This window comes from Zalophus californianus, chromosome 2, assembly GCF_009762305.2.
Source record: "Zalophus californianus isolate mZalCal1 chromosome 2, mZalCal1.pri.v2, whole genome shotgun sequence".
Lineage (NCBI taxonomy): Eukaryota > Metazoa > Chordata > Mammalia > Carnivora > Otariidae > Zalophus > Zalophus californianus.
Window position 1 is genome coordinate 69678360 of NC_045596.1, and position 19893 is coordinate 69698252.

The 19893-nt window shown below is 34.9% G+C and overlaps 1 protein-coding gene across 11 annotated transcripts in view; it reads right to left on the bottom strand.

Annotated features, from left to right (window-relative positions):
• The window catches only part of MAPK10 (mitogen-activated protein kinase 10), a 547028-nt gene that overhangs the window by 138222 nt on the left and 388913 nt on the right, over positions 1-19893 (bottom strand). For all 11 annotated transcript variants that reach the window (XM_027600538.2, XM_027600539.2, XM_027600533.2 and 8 more), the window contains one exon: positions 7704-7873. In XM_027600538.2, the coding sequence (XP_027456339.1) occupies positions 7704-7825 (122 nt within the window). In that variant the 5' untranslated portion in view covers positions 7826-7873. The remainder of the gene's footprint in view (positions 1-7703; positions 7874-19893) is intronic.

Consider the following 19893-nt stretch of genomic DNA (forward strand, 5'->3'; position numbering starts at 1 on the left):
GAGAAATAAAAGAACTAAAATCTAACCAAGTCGAAATCAAAAAGGCTATTAATGAGGTGCAATCAAAAATGGAGGCTCTAACTGCTAGGATAAATGAGGCAGAAGAGAGAATTCATGATATAGAGGACCAAATGATGGAAAATAAAGAAGCTGAGAAAAAGAGAGATAAACAACTACTGGATAACAAGGGCAGAATTCGAGAGATAAGTGATACCATAAGATGAAACAATATTAGAATAATTGGGATCCCAGAAGAAGAAGAAAGAGAGAGAGGGGCAGAAGGTATATTGGAGCAAATTATAGCAGAGAACTTCCCTAATTTGGGGAAGGAAACAGGCATCAAAACCCAGGAGGCACAGAGAACCCCCCTCAAAATCAGTAAAAATAGGTCAAAACCCCGACATCTAATAGTAAAACTTACGAGTCTCAGAGACAAAGAGAAAATCCTGAGAGCAGCTCGGACAAGATATCTGTAAACTACAATGGTAGAAACATTATATTGGCAACAGACTTATCCACAGAGACCTGGCAGGCCAGAAAGGACTAGCGTATTATATTCAGAGCACTAAATGAGAAAAATAAGCAGCCAAGAATACTATATCCAGCTAGGCTGTCATTGAAAATAGAAGGAGAGATAAAAAGCTTCCAGGACAAACAAAAACTAAAGGAATTTGCAAACACGCAACCAGCCCTACAAGAGTGCTCTAAGCAAAGAGAGAGCCTAAAAGCAACATAGACCAGAAAAGAACACAGACAATATACAGTAACAATCACCTTACAGGCAATACAATGGCACTAAATTCATATCTTTCAATAGTTACCCTGAATGTAAATGGGCTAAATGCCCCAATCAAAAGACAAAGGGTATCAGATTGGATAAAAAAACAAGACCCATCGATATGTTGTCTGCAAGAGACTCATTTTAGACCCAAAGACATCCCCAGATTGAAAGTCAGGGGGTGGAAAACTATTTACCATGTTAATGGACACCAAAAGAAAGCTGGGGTGGTAATCCTTATAGCAGACAAATTCGATTTTAAACCAAAGACTATAATAAGAGATGAAGAAGGACGCTATATCATACTTAAAGGGTCTATCCAACAAGATCTAACAGTTGTAAATATCTATGCCCCTAACATGGGAGCAGCCAATCATATAAGCCAGTTAATAAAAAAAAGCAAAGAAACACATCGACAACAATATAATAATAGTAGGGGATTTTAACACCCCCCTCACTGAAATGGACAGATCATCTAAGCAAAAGATCAACAAGGAAATAAAGACGTTAAATGATACACTGGACCAAATGGACTTCACAGATATATTCAGAACATTCCATCCCAAAGCAACAGAATACACATTCTTCTCTAGTGCCCATGGAACATTCTCCAGAATAGATCACATCCTAGGTCACAAATCAGGTCTCAACCAGTACCAAAAGATTGTGATCATTCCCTGCATATTTTCAGACCACAATGCTTTGAAACTAGAACTCAATCACAAGAGAAAAGTCAGAAAGAACTCAAATACATGGAGACTAAAGAGCATCCTACTAAAGAATGAATGGGTCAACCAGGAAATTAAAGAAGAATTTTAAAAAATTCGGGGAAAGAAATGAAAATGAAAACAAACTGTTCAAAATCTATGGGATGCAGCAAAGGCAGTCCTAAGAGGAAAGTATAAGGCAATACAAGCCTTTCTCAAGAAACAAGAAAGGTCTCAAATACACAACCTACAGGTGCCTGGGTGGCTCAGTTGTTAAGCATCTGCCTTCGGGTCAGGTCATGATCCCAGAGTCCTGGGATTGAGCCCCATGTCGGGCTCTCTACTCAGCGGAAGGCCCACTTCTCCCTCTCCCACTCCCCTTGCTTGTGTTCCCTCTCTCACTGTGTCTCTCTCTGTCAAATAAATCAATAAAATCTTAAAAAAAAAAACCACAACCTCACCCTACACCTAGAGGAGAAAGAACAGCAAATAAAGCCTAAACCCAGCAGAAGAAGAGAAGTAATAAAGATCAGAGCAAAAATCAATAAAATAGAAACCAAAAGAACAGTAGAACAGATCAACAAAACCAGGACCTGGTTCTTTGAAAGAATTAATAAGATTGATAAACCCCTGCCCAGACTTATCAAAAAGAAAAGAGAAAGGACCCAAATAAATAAAATCATGAATGAAAGAAGAGAGATCACAAGCAACACCAAAGAAATACAAACAATTATAAGAACATATTATGAGGAACGATATGCCAGCAAATTAGATAATCTGGAAGAAATGGATGCATTCCTAGAGATGTATCAACTACCAAAACTGAACCAGGAAGAAATAGAAAACCTGAACAGACCTATAACCACTAAGGAAATTGAGGCAGTTATCAAAAATCTCCCAACAAACAAAAGCCCAGGGCCAGATGGCTTCTCAGGGTAATTCTACCAAACATTTAAAGAATAATTAATACCTATTCTTCTGAAACTGTTCCAAAAAATAGAAATGGAAGGAAAACTTCCAAACTTGCTTTATGAGGCCACCATTACCTTGATCCCAAAACCAGACAAAGACCCCATCAAAAAAGGAGAATTACAGACCAATATCCTTGATGAACATGGATGCAAAAATTCTCACCAAAATACTAGCCAATAGGATCCAATAGTACCTTAAAAGATTATTCACCATGACCAAGTGGGATTTATCCCTGGGCTCCAATGTTCAACAGCCACAAATCAATCAATATGATACAATACATTAAGAAAAGAAAGAACAAGAACCATATGATCCTCTCAATAGATGCAGATAAAGCATTTGACAAGGTACAGCATCCTTTCTTGATCAAAAGTCTTCAGAGTATAGAGATAGAGTGTACATACCTCAATATCATAAAAGCCATCTATGAAAAACCCACAGCAAATATCATTCTCAATGGGGAAAAATTGAGAGCTTTCCCCCTAAGGTCAGGAACACAGCAGGGATGTCCTCTATCACCACTGCTATTCAACATAGTATTAGAAGTCCTAGCCACAAAAATCAGACAACAAAAAGAAATAAAATGCATCTGAATGGGCAAAGAAGAAGTCACACTCTCACTCTTTGCAGATGATATGATACTTTATGTGGAAAATCCAAAAGACTCCACCCCAAAACTGCTAGAACTCATACAAGAATTCAGTAAAGTGGCAGGATATAAAATCAATGCACAGAAATCAGTGGCATTCCTACACACCAACAACAAGACAGAAGAAAGAGAAATTAAGGAGTCAATCCCATTTACAATTGCACCCAAAACCATAAGATACCTAGGAATAAATCTAACCAAAGAGGCAAAGAATCTGTAGTCAGAAAACTATGAAATACTCATAAAAATAAATTGAGGAAGACACAAAGAAATGGAAAAACGTTCCATGCTCATGGATTGGAAGAACAAATATAGTGAAGATGTCAATGCTACCTAGAGCAATCTACACATTCAGTGCAATCCCTATCGAAATACCATCCACTTTTTTCAAAGAAATGGAACAAATAATCCTAAAATTTGTATGGAACCAGAAAAGACCCCGAATAGCCAGAGGAATGTTGAAAAAGAAAAGCAAAGCTGGTAGCATCACAATTCCGGACTTCAAGCTCTATTACAACATTGTCATCATCAAGGCAGTATGGTACTGGCACAAAAACAGACACACAGATCAATGGAACATAATAGAGATCCCAGAAATGGACCCTCAACTCTATGGTCAACTAATCTTTGACAAAGCAGGAAAGAATGTCCAATGGAAAAAGACAGTCGCTTCAACAAATGGTGTCGGGACAATTGGACAGCCACATGCAGAAGAATGAAACTGGACCATTTCCTTACACCACACCCCAAAATAGACTCAAAATGGTTGCAAGACCTAAATGTGAGACAGGAGTCCATCAAAATCCTAAAGGAGAACACAGGCAGCAACCTCTTCGACCTCAGCCTCAGCAACTTCTTCCTAGAAACATTGCCAAAGGCAAGGGAAGCAAGGACAAAAATGAACTATTGGGACTTCATTAAGATAAAAAGCTTTTGTACAGCAAAAGAAACAGTCAACAAAAGCAAAAGACAACCAACAGAATGGGAGAAGATATTTGCAAATGACATATCAGATAAACGGCTAGTATCCAAAACCTATAAAGAACTTATCAAACTCAACACCCAAAGAACAAATAATCCCATCAAGAAATGGGCAGAAGACATGAACAGACATTTTTCCAAAGAAGACATCCAAATGGCCAACAGACACATGAAAAAGTGCTCAACATTGCTCAGCATCAGGGAAATCCAAATCAAAACCTCAATGAGATATCACCCCACACCAGTCAGAATGGCTAAAATTAACAAGTCAGGAAAGGACAGATGTTGGTGGGGATGCGGAGAAAGGGGAACCCTCTTACACTGTTGGTGGGAATGCAAGCTGGTGCAGCCACTCTTGAAAACACTATGGAGGTTCCTCAAACAGTTGAAAATAGAGCTACCCTACGATCCAGCAATTGCACTACTGGTTATTGATCCCAAAGATACAAATGTAGGGATCTGAAGGGGTACGTGCACCCCAATGTTTATAGCAGCAATGTCCAAAATAGCCAAACTGTGGAAAGAGCCTAGATGTCCATCGACAGATGAATGGATAAAGAAGATGTGGTATATATATACAATGGAATATTATGCAGTCATCAAAGGGAATGAAATCTTGCCATTTGCAACGATGTGGATGGAACTGGAGAGTGTTATGCTGAGCAAAATAAGTCAATCAGAGAAAGACATGTATCATATGACCTCACTGATATGAGGAATTCTTAATCTCAGGAAACAAACTGAGGGTTGCTGCAGTGGTGGGCGGTGGGAGGGATGGGGTGGCTGGGTGATAGACATTGGGGAGAGTATGTGCTATGGTGAGCGCTGTGAATTGTGCAAGACTGTTGAATCACAGACCTGTACCTCCGAAACAAATAATATATGTTAAAAAAAAAAAAAGATAGCAGAAGGGGAAGAATGAAGGGTGGGAAATCGGAGGGGGAGATGAACCATGAAAGACTATGGACTCTGAAAAACAAACTGAGGGTTCTAGAGAGGAGGGGGTTGGGGATGGGTTAGCCTGGTGATGGGTATTAAAGAGGGCACGTTCTGCACGGAGCACTGGGTGTTATACGCAAACAATGAATCATGGAACACTGCATCAAAAACTAATGATGTAATGTATGGTGATTAACATAACATAATAACAAAAAAAGATATAATGTATGGTAATTAACATTACATAATAAAATTTAAAAAAACAGATATCAAAATGAAGTGAACCTTTAACATTTATGTCCACACAAAAACCTGTACCTGGATATTTAAAGCATAAAGATATTTATTTATAATTACTAAAACCTGGAATGAACCAAAATGTCCTAAAGTAGGTGAATGGATAAATTGTGGCATTACTAGACAATGAAATATTCAGTGATAAAAAGTAATGAGCTATCAATCTATGAAAAGACATGAAAGAACTTGAAGTGCATATTACTAAGTGAAAAAAGCCAATCTAAAAAAGATACATTCTGTTTTATTCCAAGTATATAGCATCCTGGAAAAGGCAAATCTATGGAAACAATAAAGGGGCACCTGGGTGGCTCAGTCAGTTAAGTGTCTGCCTTGAGCTTGCGTCTTGATCTCCAGGTCCTGGAATGGAGTCCTGCCTCAGGCTCCCTGGTGAGCGGGAAGTCTGCTTCTCCCTCTCCCTCTGCTCCTCCCCACTGCTCTTGTTCTCTCTCCCCACCCCCTCTAATAAATAAATAAATAAATAAATAAATAAATAAAAGTAATCTTTAAAATCTATGGAAACAGTAGAAAGATCAATGGCTGCCAGGATTTGGGAGTAAGAGGAGGGATGAACATGTGGAGTATAGAGGATTTTTAGCGCAGTGGAAATACTGTATATGATACTATAATAATGGATACATATCATTTTACATTTGTCTAAATCCACAGAAAGTACAACACCAAGAATAAATCGTAACGTAAACTCTGGGCTTTGGTAATTATGATGTATCAATGTAGGTTCATCATTTATAATAAATGTACCACTTTTGTGGGGGATGTTGATGATGGGGGAGGCTATGCATGTGTGGAGGTAGGAGGAATATAGAGGAATACGGAAGATCTCTGTACCTTCCTCTCAATTTTGCTGTGAATCATTTTGCTCTAAAAAAAATTCTTAGAAAAATAAAAAATGAAGTGAACCAGATTTTAAACTTTTTTATGAAATATAAGATGAAAGTTTAAAAAAATAATGAGCACTACCACTACCACATTGCTATCATCAAAATTACATTGTATCAAATGAGTGAAAAAAGTTGTAAATAAAATGTTTTTAAATAATGTTTATTTCACCTTTAGCTCATCCTTTAAAAGTGTTCGTGTTTCTAAATGGACATTACTAATGTAGCAGTAATTTATATAACAAATAAATATATTGAACTAAGTAAATATCTTCTATAAGTAAATATACATATTTATGGTGCATGTGCTAAATTTTCGCTTATAGGTATGAGTCATCAAGTTGAAAATTTTTACGCTAATAAGTTCATAGTAAATACATTTGGTGGTTACACTGCAAGTTAAAACTACATAAAATAAATGCTTATCAATTTGATATCATCACTTTTGCAAGAATTTTATAAAGGGTAATCAGGTTTTGATTTGTCATCATTTCAAATTGCCCATCAAAAATGTCATAAAATAATGGTTACTAAGGGAGCCCAGAATCTTTCCATTTTGGAAACATACAACAGACATTTTTAAGTACCACTTTTTCTAATAAGTAACTGAATTTTAAATATTGATCTTTAAAAGTGACAGGAACATTTGAGATATCATTTATACTTCTTTAGAGTGCAGGGAATTATATTTGCTTGTTATCTTAACACATATCCCCTCATTTCCTGCTGTGAAAACATCCAAATGCAATTTTCTAAATGTATTAGCAACAGCTAGAAAATCTCTGGTTTTGTTTCTCCATGGTTGTTGTGTAATGGACATTTTTGGTGAGTAGAAAGACTAGTCACAAGCAAAAGTTGTACATATTTTAGTAAATGGGCAATGAATTACAAATAATGCTCGTAATTTTATTTTTCTTTGATAGAAAGTATTCTTCCCATCTCCAATCATGCTATTTATTTATGTTTGTGTGTGTATTTGTAGCTAGTTGACATATACAGCATTATTCCTTTTAAAAATGCAAGTTAAGTGAAATAAGTCAGAGAAAGATAAATACCATATGATTCTACTCACATGTGGAATCTAAAAAGCAAAACAAAGAGACAAACAACAACCAAAAACCAGATTCTTAACTACAGAGAACAAACTGGTAGTTGCCAGAGGGGAGAGGTGGGCAGGGGGCATGGGTGAAATAGATAAAGGGGATTAAAAGTACAAACTTCCAGTTATAAAATAAAGAAGTCACAGAGATGAAAAGTACAACATAGGAAATAGGGTGAATAAGATTGTGGTAACATTTGGTGACGGATGGTAACTACACTTATCACGATGAGCAGAATAATGTACAGAATTGTTGACTATGTTGTACACCTGAAACTAATAAAACACTGTACGTTAATTATACTTCAATAAATAAATAAATATATATATATATACATATATATATATATATATATATATATGTATATATATATATTCCACTTACCAAACTATTCCCTGAGCCCCAGAGCCAATAGGCTTCAAATTCTGGTAGCGCTTGAGAACTGTGAAGGTTGAGTCTCCCACTTCCACACTATAAAATTGGTTGTCAACTTTGCTTTTGCTCATGTTGTAATGTTTGGCAATATATGACACATCCACTTGTTTATCAAATCCCTGCAAAAAGAACAACAAAAACATGAGAAAGTGAACAATCAGAATGATAGCAAGATATAGAAAAGCCTGTTCTTTTAATGATTACAAATTCATAGTCATCTATCATCATTATATAAACCTGTATTTCATATAAAAAATATGTGTTAATCCATGTAAGATAATCTAGAGTAAAAGAACTCAGGAAAATAGAGAGAAAAATTTGTTTTCAGTATTAAAACTATTAATAATAAAATAATCTTACATTAGATCTACACAATCTTTTCTGAAATGTTTCATTAAAACCATTTAATTATTTATGAAGCAAACATCTACCAAACATACTGGACCCATTGACTATGCTAGAAACTTCAGAGGTGATTCCTGATCATCCATTATAACAGCCAAATGAGGAAGGATAAGAGATTTTATTTATATCCCTTTCTCAGAAAGAAATGAGATACAAAATAATGTGTAGTTTTAATTTTTAATTAGGTAAATTTGAATTAAATAGTGTTGACTTCATTTGTTCTCAATAATACCAAAATGGTAGTATTTACATTAAACATTGAACAATTTTCAATTTTAGCCCAAATTATCATTATTCTAAAATGCCACATGACATCTTTTCATTCTTTGCAAGCTTAGATTTAAATATCTTGATTGTGTATCTTTTATCTTTAAAAGAAGTTCTTCTACCTATTATATTTAGCAATTGAAGAATCTGTCCTTAAAATTTTGAATCACGATTTATGAATATATGTAATGTAAATATCCATTATCCATGATTATACACATAAATAAACTTATATTGCATTTTGTGACATTAAATAGTTTCAACTCTCTAGCTAGAAAGGACCTTATAGAGTATTGTCTAGCCTGTTTCTTGTGGCACACCCTGGTGGATGCCTACCCAATAGTCATTCCCTCTCCTTTTTGCTGATTTTGCTCACGTTTTGAGCATTCTTATGTTCTGTGGGTTCATTCCCAACCCCAAAAATTGAAAATGGAATAGTCTAAATCAATGGTTCTCTTTAGAAGTGGCACTAACTCTTCCTAGACATCTGGGAGATTCGTAGGATGTTTTGGTATACCATATGGTAGGAGATGTGGCTTGTATTTAGTTGGCTTATCAAACAATGCTGGTTGTCCTGCAATGAGTGGGACATTCATGAATAATTTCTTACACAATGAATAATTTCTTACATAACTCATGACTTTTGAGTTATGCCAAAGCTTTAATTAGTAAACAAAAGAAAACAAAAACCCTGCCTTTAGTGTTCCGAGTCCAGAATCTAAACTAAAGGATCTTTGTATGGTTTTAATACACATTGATTTCTGAAAATCTGATTCTCACATAATTTGAAAGAAGATTTAGACCTTCTTTGGCTCTGAACTTCTGGTTGGTCATAAAACCACTCTCCTTAGAAATTTTTGGCATTTCATTTCTAAATAATAAAAAAAAAAGTGAAATAGAAGTATGAACTAATTTGTCCCTACCTGCTCTTGGAAAGGGAACCAGGCAGCACCAAGTAATATAAACAAGGGGAGTATAGTGGGTACTATATGGATGTGAGTGGCAAAACCTATGAATCTAGGGCAAGGACCTTATGACAGACTTTAAGTGGAATGCACATGACCGGCACCAGCCTATGACTGGAAGACATATGGTGGCAGCAATCCAATACAAATACACACAGACCTCAAAGAACAGAATGGACTAAAGATGAGGAATATAGGTTGTTTGGACAGAAGACTGAAAATTCAGGTAATTTATGAGTACAATAAGGAGAGGTCTGAAATCCAGGAGATAGTTGAAAAGCATGGAACAGGAAATTAAACAAGACTATCAAAAAACAGGATTGGGGTGCCTGGGTAACACAGTTGGTTGAGCATTGGATTTTTGGTTTCTGCTGAGGTCATGATCTCAGGGTAGAGAGATTGAGCCCCACCTAGTGCTCCATGCTCAACGGAGTCCACTTCAGACTCCCTCGGCCCTTCCCCCACCATGCACATGCTCTCTCTCTCTCTCTCAAAATAAAATATATAATCTTAAATAAAACAAACAAACAGACAAACAAACAAACAAACAAAACCAGGGCATCGTAAATCTATTCAGGGAGACTATAACAGGATTTAGAATTTAAACAATGAATGTGGACTACAGCAGAAACAAGAACATTAGTATTTAAACAATCCTTGATTTCAAGCACACAATCAGGAACTTCTCTCCACGCCACAGTCCATTTCTACTCTAGGCTTTTTTAGTGTATCAGCAGACTAACCCTATTAAAATGTCCTTTTTTTTGCTTCCTACCTTTGAAAGGTAGAAAAGTAACTGAAAAATTTAATAAATATAAAAACAACAAACAAACAAAAGTAACTGGAGCTAGACTACCAATGAATTCATTGCCAAGGTTAATTTGGTAGGGATGAAGTGCCTGACTTCATTTGTCATGTTCTAATCCTTTTTTACATCCCTTAATGTTCTCATTTCTGACCACCCACAAAATTCTTAGCACACACTAGCTTCATCAAATCTACATATTCCACTTCTCGTTCCCCCACTTATTCTCTTCACCTCTGAAATGCCGTCTGTTCCAACTGCATATATATACCAAACATATGTGATATTTTATGTTCCAGACCCCTGACTTCATGCTGTATCTTGGTACCACCCTACTCCTTCGGACTTGCCTGTGGCTTTTCTAGCTGTGGTCTCAGTCTTCATATTATACTTGAATCTACTAGGCTGGCCCTCCTCTTCCAACATTTTAATGTATATTCAGAGAAATCAAGGGAATTTAACAATTCATGCAACCTCTTTTTCAGACTAACCCTAAGAAATATTCTACTCAACATTTACAATCATTTAATCTAACAAATACTGATAATATACATATTATGTGCCAGATGCTGGGTTTGGCACTGGAGATACAACAAAAAGATAAGGTCTCTGTCTAGATGGAGGCAGTCGAATAAACAAGTAGTTAAAATATGGATGATATATTCTATAGTAGAATAAAGAAAAAGTGCTGGAAGCAAAAAGGAATAGGAACTGATTGCTTGCATTCATTCATTTTAAATTAATTCATTTACTATGTATAAAACAACTACTAGATGCCAACTGACAGGTATAAAATTGGTAATGTTTGAGAGGAGACTTGATCAGTGTTTTCTCTGGCTAACAGTATCCCTGGACCTCCCCTCTAACTGCTTCTCAAGTGTAAATGTACACCTGGAGCATCTGAGGAGCTTGACAAAAGGCAAATCATTATCACACCACCCTGGAGATTAGGATTTAGGTCATCATCATAGGTCCTGATGATCTAAAGATTACTAGGCAATCCAGGTAATTCTGACTTGAGGATTTGAGAATCTGACTTTGAGAAAGTCAGCATTAAAGCCATCATTCTCATGGTGTGCTTCCTGGAGCATCAGCATCAGCATCACCGGGAAACCTATTAGAAATGCAGATGCTCACTCCCATCCCATACCTATTGAATCAGAAATTCTGTGGGCAAGGACAATAATCTGTTTCAATAAGGCCTCTAAGTATGCTGATGCATGTTGAGAACCGTACCCTAGAGGGGAAGGATCACTTGAAGACTGCGAAATGGAACTTACGCCTCTGCCTGACACATTTGAAAAGTAAAATGATTATTTCTGCAAATACATCAGGAACACATTTTGTGTTTTTATGGATTGCCAAATTCCATTGGTCATGGCACACCCAAAGTGGAAACCAGAGTCCTAGTTAGGATAAGGATTACCCCTCACCTCAGATTCAAGTATTTGAAAGAGCCCCACTGCCCCAGACTCGAGGACTTACAAAGTCTCAGTATTGAGACAGGTTAACAGTTGGCCAAGTGCTTTAATGGAGTAAGTATATCATTGCATCTCAGCAATTGTTCACACTGCTGAGCAGTGCCCAGTAATTTTTGTCAGTGCATATCTAAACAGAACTTTTCATACAATGTGGGGGGGGAAGCTATATATATGGACTTGGTAGTTTTTGTTTTGTTTTGTTTTGTTTTTATGGACTTGGTAGTTTGATAGAAATGGTTAAAACAATCATAGAGTTTATACCAGCAGGAAACTTTCAGTAAGAGGAGAATTCCCAGTCAAAAAGTAACAAATAAAAAAACTATTCAAATAAAATATCTAATGACTTGACACATTTTCTAAAATAAAAATTACTTAGTGATTGTTTTTTTCTCCATTTTAATGGAGAAAAAGCATAAAATTTATTTTAATTTAACTTTAATTAACTTTAATTTAAAGCATAAAATTTCTCACAATAACATTGAAATTATCTTTATAAAGTTTGCAAATTCACACATACATACACACACACATACACACACAAATTTCTCTTCAAGTATCCTCTTTATACCTAGCTTTGAATTAAACTTTATGTAAAATCTAAAAGTTAGAAAACACATCCTTGATAGTACCCCACATAATTGGGAAAAGGCTATTTTATTATTATTATTTTTTACTTATTTATTTTTTTGAGAGAGAGAGAGCGAAAGAGCATGAGTTAGGCAGGAAGAGGCAGAGGAAGAGGGAGAGAGAAAGAATTCCAAGCAGTATTCACGCGTAGCGTGGAGCCCAATGTGGGGCTTGATCTTATGACCCTGAGATCATGACCTGAGGCAAAATAAAGAGCTGGATGCTTAACTGACTGAGCCACACAGGGGCCCCACCGGAAAAGGCTATTTTAATCATTAAACAGTAAGACACAGAGAGAACACACTGGAAATTTTCTTGGATTGATGTTGTAACCAAAAATTTGATAGCAAATGTGTTGTGTTGAAAAGCTTCCCCCAGATCTCATCTGTGCCCCAAGCTTACAAATCCAAACTGAATTTCAAAAAGCTCAAGACATATTTAATATAGTATATTTTATCCTCAATCTCCATGTAGTCTACCTTGTTATGATTATAAAGTTCAAATATAAACTTTTCCCTATAAAATGTTCCTATGAAAGCATGCCATTAAGTATACCATAAAAAGGGCACCTGGGTGGCTCAGTCATTAAGCACTTGCCTATGGCTCAAGTCATAATCCCAGGGTCCTGGGATCGAGCCCCACATCGGGCTCCCTGCTTGGCGGGAAGCCTGCTTCTCCCTCTCCCACTCCCCCTGCTTGTGTTCCCTCTCTCGCTGTGTCTCTCTCTGTCAAATAAATAAATAAAATTTTTTTTAAAAAAAGTATGCTATAAAAAAATTATCAATGCTAAAAAGATTTTTCTCCAGTTATGTTTTAGCATATTTTTAGTTTAGGTCACAGAATTGATGAGCTGAACCCAAAAAGGGAAGAACCAAACCTTCACACTGGGAGGGCATGACTGGCCAATAGTGTGAGGTAGAGATTCTGAAGTTTTAAAATGGATCAGAACTACCTGAGGAGTTTATAAAAAAATAGATTGCTGAGCCCCACTGAAAAGTTTCTGATTCAGTAGGACTAGGGTAAGGCCAAGAGTTCATATTTCTAACAAGTTCTACACTTAGAGAACCACTATTTTAGAAAATTGTAGATGTAAGAGACAGGAGACATCACCATTTAAAGAGAGCTAGTTGGAGAGGCAAAAACTGGACGCAATGCAGGTCAAAACAAGTAAACAAAAGATGTGGAATCGAAAATTTCACAGTGGCCCTCTTTGGTATCAGCACCTCATTAGCTGGCCCAGACGTCATAGTCCCAGGGGAGTGTTTCCCCTCTCATAGGTATAATATAGTATCCAACTAACATTCTCTCAATTAGCTCATGAAAATAAACATTCCATCATCAATTTATATTGAATTTATACTAAAACCCAAAGGTATTCATAAATGCTTACCAAAATGGAAAGTCTCTTTCCAGAGAAGAAATTATGTTAATTATAAATAAGTAATATTATATCAAAAAATTATAAATCACCACAGTGGTAATGTATGAAAATCAATATGGTTCAAAATAATTATAAGTTTGGAACAGTCTATTCCATTATTGATTCACATTATTTTTTAAAATAACTCATTCCTCCACTGAATATTAATCTTGTGTTTAAATGAATCAATAATTATTTCCATGTGGATATAAGAGATTTTTTTTTTTTTGCAAAAATTCAAAGCAAACCAATTTCCTCCCTGTCCCCCATCTGCCAAAAAGTTTTAAAGCTAAATTAAAAGAAGCTATTATTGCTGCTGGCAGTTTGGTAGGCAGTTTGTTAGAGAGGAAGTCTGAATATAATCTGTTCTGGGAAAAGACTCCATGTTCTGCAGACCGGTAAGAAAGGGCCTTGTGTGATGAGTCCCCATCACCAGTTAGCTGCTAGCCTATAGCTATGGAATTTCGAGAAGAAAAACATCCTACATTATTGATCTTATCCTGTAGGTGTCCAAAACCTTGATTGCATTATTCTCAAATTTAATAAGCTATACGCCACAAGTACTCCCTCGCCATTTTCATTTATGCATGACTGTCCTATGTTACTGCTAGTTAGTTCCTGAGCAGGAGACATCAAGTTTTAGAAATTTTTAGAGGTTAAGCTTCCTTAGTTACTCTTGAATGAGATAGTTGAAAATAGCACCAAGCCTGAATTAGTTCTGTACTTAACAGCTGTAAAACCTTGAGCAAGTCGTTTTATTCTTTCATTCATTATTTATATTCTGATTTGTGCAGAACACCATCAAAGATACGGGAACAATAAAACCATTAAATCCAGGTTTAGAAACAGATCTCAAATAAAGCAGGCTGGGAGATGACAGTTTTACAAGAAGGCTTAAGTTATGAATATCTATTGCCTTGAGCATGAAACAGTGTCATTCTTCCAAGATGAAAGAAAAAAATAATAACAACAACAAAACACAATGAGTGGCAAGTTTTGATACATTAATCTCATAGAATATATCATACTAGTTCACAGGAAAGATAAAATTTCTCTAGCACTTAACTTCAGGAAGAATATATTCAATAGTTCTTTATATAATAAATCTGGGAATCAGACATCAGGCAGTAGGTATAATATTTTTAATCAAAGACACAAAAATATATTTCATATGATTTATATGACATCAGCTCTCAATAATTCAAAGGGAGAAAGAAAGGTGAAGCAGTCTTAATTGTTTACTTACTAAAGGTGAACTTTGTATTCTGTTAAATATTATATTTAACACTGACTACAGGTGAGGAAAGTGGCATACAGAGCTGTTAACTGGCTCACAGTCTTGGAACCATTAATTAGTGATGTCAATTAATATAAATTGAAGTTTATTCAACTCCAAAACATGTGCTTTTTTTTTTTTTTTTACTAAACCATTCACTAGGTCAGCTAAAGACATTTAGAACAATAATACGGTTTTCTTATGATAAGGTGAGCTATAGGAATAAGGCTTAGAAAAAGCAAGAGAAATGAATTAATAGAATCCCCTTCTCTTACATTTATCAATTGACTCAGCCCAGAGTTTGAACTTAACTGAACATTATGTAATTCAGGGTTGAAGTAGACAGTGTTGGTGAGGGAAAGCTGGACTTTCAGAACTGTCTAGAAATTCAAAGGGTCTGATTTCATTCATTTGTTAAATATACACTGATCACCTACTGTATGTCAGGCACTATCGAAGATACTATGGATATAACATTGATCTATCTCAATAGGATAGCCAAGATAAATTCGCTACAAAATGCGTCTCCAGAAAATTAGATGGTCAATCTGTTAGGATATTATTTTAGTATCGTCATTTGGATACTGAAAAGTATCTGCCAAAAGTGATGATTGTGCTTTTGGCACAAATGATATTGAGTTATTCATTCTCATAGTTATGACCAGCATATTGATTTGCTTCATGATGCTACTCCAAGACTGTCATAGAAAGTCAGCAGAAATCGAACCTCATATTCCATTTGTTATGGCAAAAAGGCATATGTTCAACCCATTTTAAATCTGAATCAGATTATTTACATGTGAGTTTTAAAGGAGGAGAGCTAAGACAACAACACTTAAGGATATTTAGGACTCAATTTTGTTCTGTCAAGAGCATATTTTCTCCACTCTGTTTCTTAAAGCATTACTCCCTAAGGAGGATTACGACCTGAAATGTGTATGACTTTTATATTGGTTGCCCAGAGGTGGATACTCTGTGGAATCAATGGCTTCTAACAAATCAATAATGAAGTAAAACTTTAAGACTTAAATTATGTTTAACCATTATTTTCAATGACGTGAAAAAGCACATAGCAGTAATCAATAAATAGAGCAGGCCTGGCTTCTGCCTCCTGTTATTTCTATGTAAAGGAAGAAAACTAGTGCCACTTCAATGCCTACTATGCACCAAGCTAGTATTAGGACCAGACACTGTGCTGGGTTATCATAAATCATTTCACGTAAGACTTCATATTCTCATTTTGCAATCGAGAAGTCCTAGACTGAGAACTTCAGTAAAGGGCAAAAATACAGCTTTTGTCTAAGAATCCTGACTGTAAGGTCTTGGTTAAGCTTTTTACAATCTTACACTCAGTGTACTTATTTATGGAATTACAGCAATAATCTACTTCTTTTCATTAGTAAGAAGGTTAAATGAGATAATCTATGTAAAGCTCTCAGGGTGGTATAAGCTTATAAAAAAACCCTCAACAAAGTTTATTATTATTATTATTACTACTATAATTATTATTACTGAGAAGTTAGATGACATTTAAAGACACGTAGCTAATTAGCAGTTTAAGAATGTTTTTTACAAAAAGCTGGCTTGAACTGTAGTGCCATCCCAAGACACTATGATATTGCTATACAGTTAATGTAGAACCAACAGGGTTCAGAATGGTCAGGTGATAAAATATTTTTCTGTATTTCATTTGTGGCAAAAACCGTATTTCATGAGTATTCACATACTCCACTACATTTCCCAGTCTTCCCCTGCAGTTCTGTTAGGGCCACGTGACAAGTTCTGGTCCATGAACCACAGTAGAAATGGCAGGTAGTTAGCTAAATGCAGGGGCTTTTAGGGAATGTGCCATCATAATCCATCTCTTTCCACACTCTGGTGTCTTAGTTGGCACAGCATAAGATGGTAGAAACCAAAATTCTTGAGTCACCCTTGCTAACCTGTACTAGACTTTGTATAAGAAGAAATAAACCTTTGCTCTGATAAATCACTGAGACTTAAGGTCTATCTATTACTGTGGTATGTTTTTCATTCAACAAATATTGGTCTCACAATTGTGTCAGGCAATGTTCCAGGCACCAAGAATAGAAAGTTCCTGCCCTCAAAGAGCTTAATATTAAATTCTTCCTTATAGGATCAAACTTGGAATGCTGACTTCATTATCACAATGATCTAACCTACTAAACTAATCACACTGAAGTCTACATTTTTTATTTACCTATTTCCAGTTTGCCTACAATAAAGAAAAAAGATGTCTAAAACAGGCAATAAAAGTGGTATTATAGAATTAAGACAGGAAAAATTTTCCAGGTTAATAAATAATAGTTCATTTTTAAAGAAATTCTTTCTCAGGGTAGGAGTAAGAAGTTATATTCCCTCATAAGGAGAATAAAAAGTCATTTAGGAATCAAAATGCTTACAAGTTATCTAAATTTCACTGACTTATCAAAGATGGAGTTTATCAAATGATATATTTAAAAATGGACACTAGAACCCTGTTTTCATATATACAACAAAGAGCAGTATTCTTTTTTCTTTTATCTTTTTTTAAAATTTAAATTCAATTAATTAACATATAATGTATTATTTGTTTCAGGTGTATAGGTCTGTGATTCATTAGTCTTATATAATACCCAGTGCAACACCAGTTCTTAAATCAAATGATATTATGATTCTCTCATTGCACAATTACAAAAAGATCTAATCTAATCAGTACCTAAGTTTAGTAGTTCAGTGTTCTACAAAGTCTGGGTTTTCATCTTTTTGAATATGCACTCTTGTAACTGTCTTAACCTTTTTTGGAATGAATTAGAGATGTATAAAATATATAACCAAATAAATATTCACATTTAGAGAAGATGAACAAAAGAAGAGTTGAATGACACATTCCAGATTAGAACTGGTTTTAGAACTCATGATCTAAGTTGACATTCTTCTTCTTAACCTACTGAAAAATTCAGTCTTTGTTTATCATGCACCCCAAGCTCAGATAATACCTGTACTGAAAAGCAAAATTATCACTTAATGCATTTTCCAAAGTCTCACATAGAATTAAAATAGTGCATTTAAGGAATTAGTTGATTACTTAAGAACACTATATAGATCAAAATAGAATGCACACATTGACGATTGTCTTGCAGAGCATGATTTACCATACACTGAAAACCACAGATAATTCTGTGATATTTTATACCACAAATATTTTTAAAGATGTAGGTAATAACTTCATTTAATTTGATTAACACCTCAACCATTATTGAACTTATAGTACTAAGCTACATTTATATTTAGGTTAAGATCATTCAACAAGAAGTCAAGTTCAACCTTTTTGTGCCTCAAGCAAACCAAACACAAACCCACAATCAACCAATACAGGAAAGTTCATCATTATAGAACCAAATCTTAGAACCTTTACTTTTTTTTGTATCATAACTGAATCGATTCATTAACTGAAATATTTAATAAATCATTAGAAAAAAAACCTGCCCCCAAGGTATAAGACACAAATATAACATTAAATTTACTCTTTTGAAATTTGCTGTAGCCATTGTCATGTGTGGGCATATGGAGAAAAACTATTCTCAAACATCATGAAACATTCGTTCATAAAAATAGGGTAGTTAGTTATCCTGATAGTATAGCTATCTTAGTGATTTATTTCATAACTCAAGATGTACCATGTTTTTTACAGTAATGTTTGCTATGTCTTTAATAATTTACCCATGGACAGTCCATGCACTAAAGCATATATGTTGAGATTTTTAAAAAATGTATGCAAAATTAAATGCAATGTATAAAAGCAAGTATAGAAGAAAGTCAGAGTTGGGCTTCCTCGAATAACACACAGGAGACAAAACCCTTTAAAAGGAGAAACTAAGGTAAAAATTTTCTTTCCCTGTTACATGAAAAACTAAAATAATAAAGGAAAGTTTTATCAGTTAATACCTCAAAATCATAGCCATTCATTTACAAAATACCAAGAATTTCAAATATATCAATGCTTAATCTACTGATTCCCTTAAGCCATATTTATAGGAAGTCAGTGTCTAAGTTGGTATTTTGAGATAGCAGACAATCTTCCCCTAAAACTAATGCCATTTATTTCACAGACCACCAAAAATTGTTTTGAGTTTCCCTATTAGATTACACAGGTTTTCCTTTGCCTTGCCCCATCAAAATATCTTTTCCTTTGTTGCTCTATTCCTCTAATGTTGGTATAAAATTCTTCTTTCCATCTAAGATGCCCATCCGACGAAGTGTAAAAATTTTAATGAGATAGTTTCATTGTCTTTGAAACAGAAACACCATAGACCCATCAAATGAGATAAAGGTGAGCAAATCAAGCTATTTTAAATTCAGTATACCTTAAACCAAAGAACTGTTTTTTTTTTTAAACCATATAACCCTGGCATCAGGTTTAATGATATTTTTTCAAATGTCGTAGGTACTGTGATCTGAACATGTCACTTTAAACTCCTAAAGATAGGTATTCTACAATTGTAGAATTTATTTATTTCCAGGTTTATAAAAAGCTCTAAAAAGTGAATGCAGCCCATAAAATATTTACTAACATCCTGAAATTTCTAAAGATCAAAAGAGGAAAACATCTGAACACTAAAAAATAATAAATCAGAAGTGATTGGCGATTTTTAAGTTTTCATCTATTTAGAACAGCCATCATCAGTGGCTAAGAAAATTATTACATGTATATACATAGTGCTTTTATTATCCAGACATTCGAGTGATAAAATAAAATTCAGTTAACTAGTTAAGTCATCTATTAATAGTTTATGTCTATTTAAAAAAAACCACTGTCTTAACTAGAAAAAATTCAAAATGTTTAGTCTTTGTCATTTAATAAGGTTTAAACCAAAAAAACAGTAAGAACTCAGA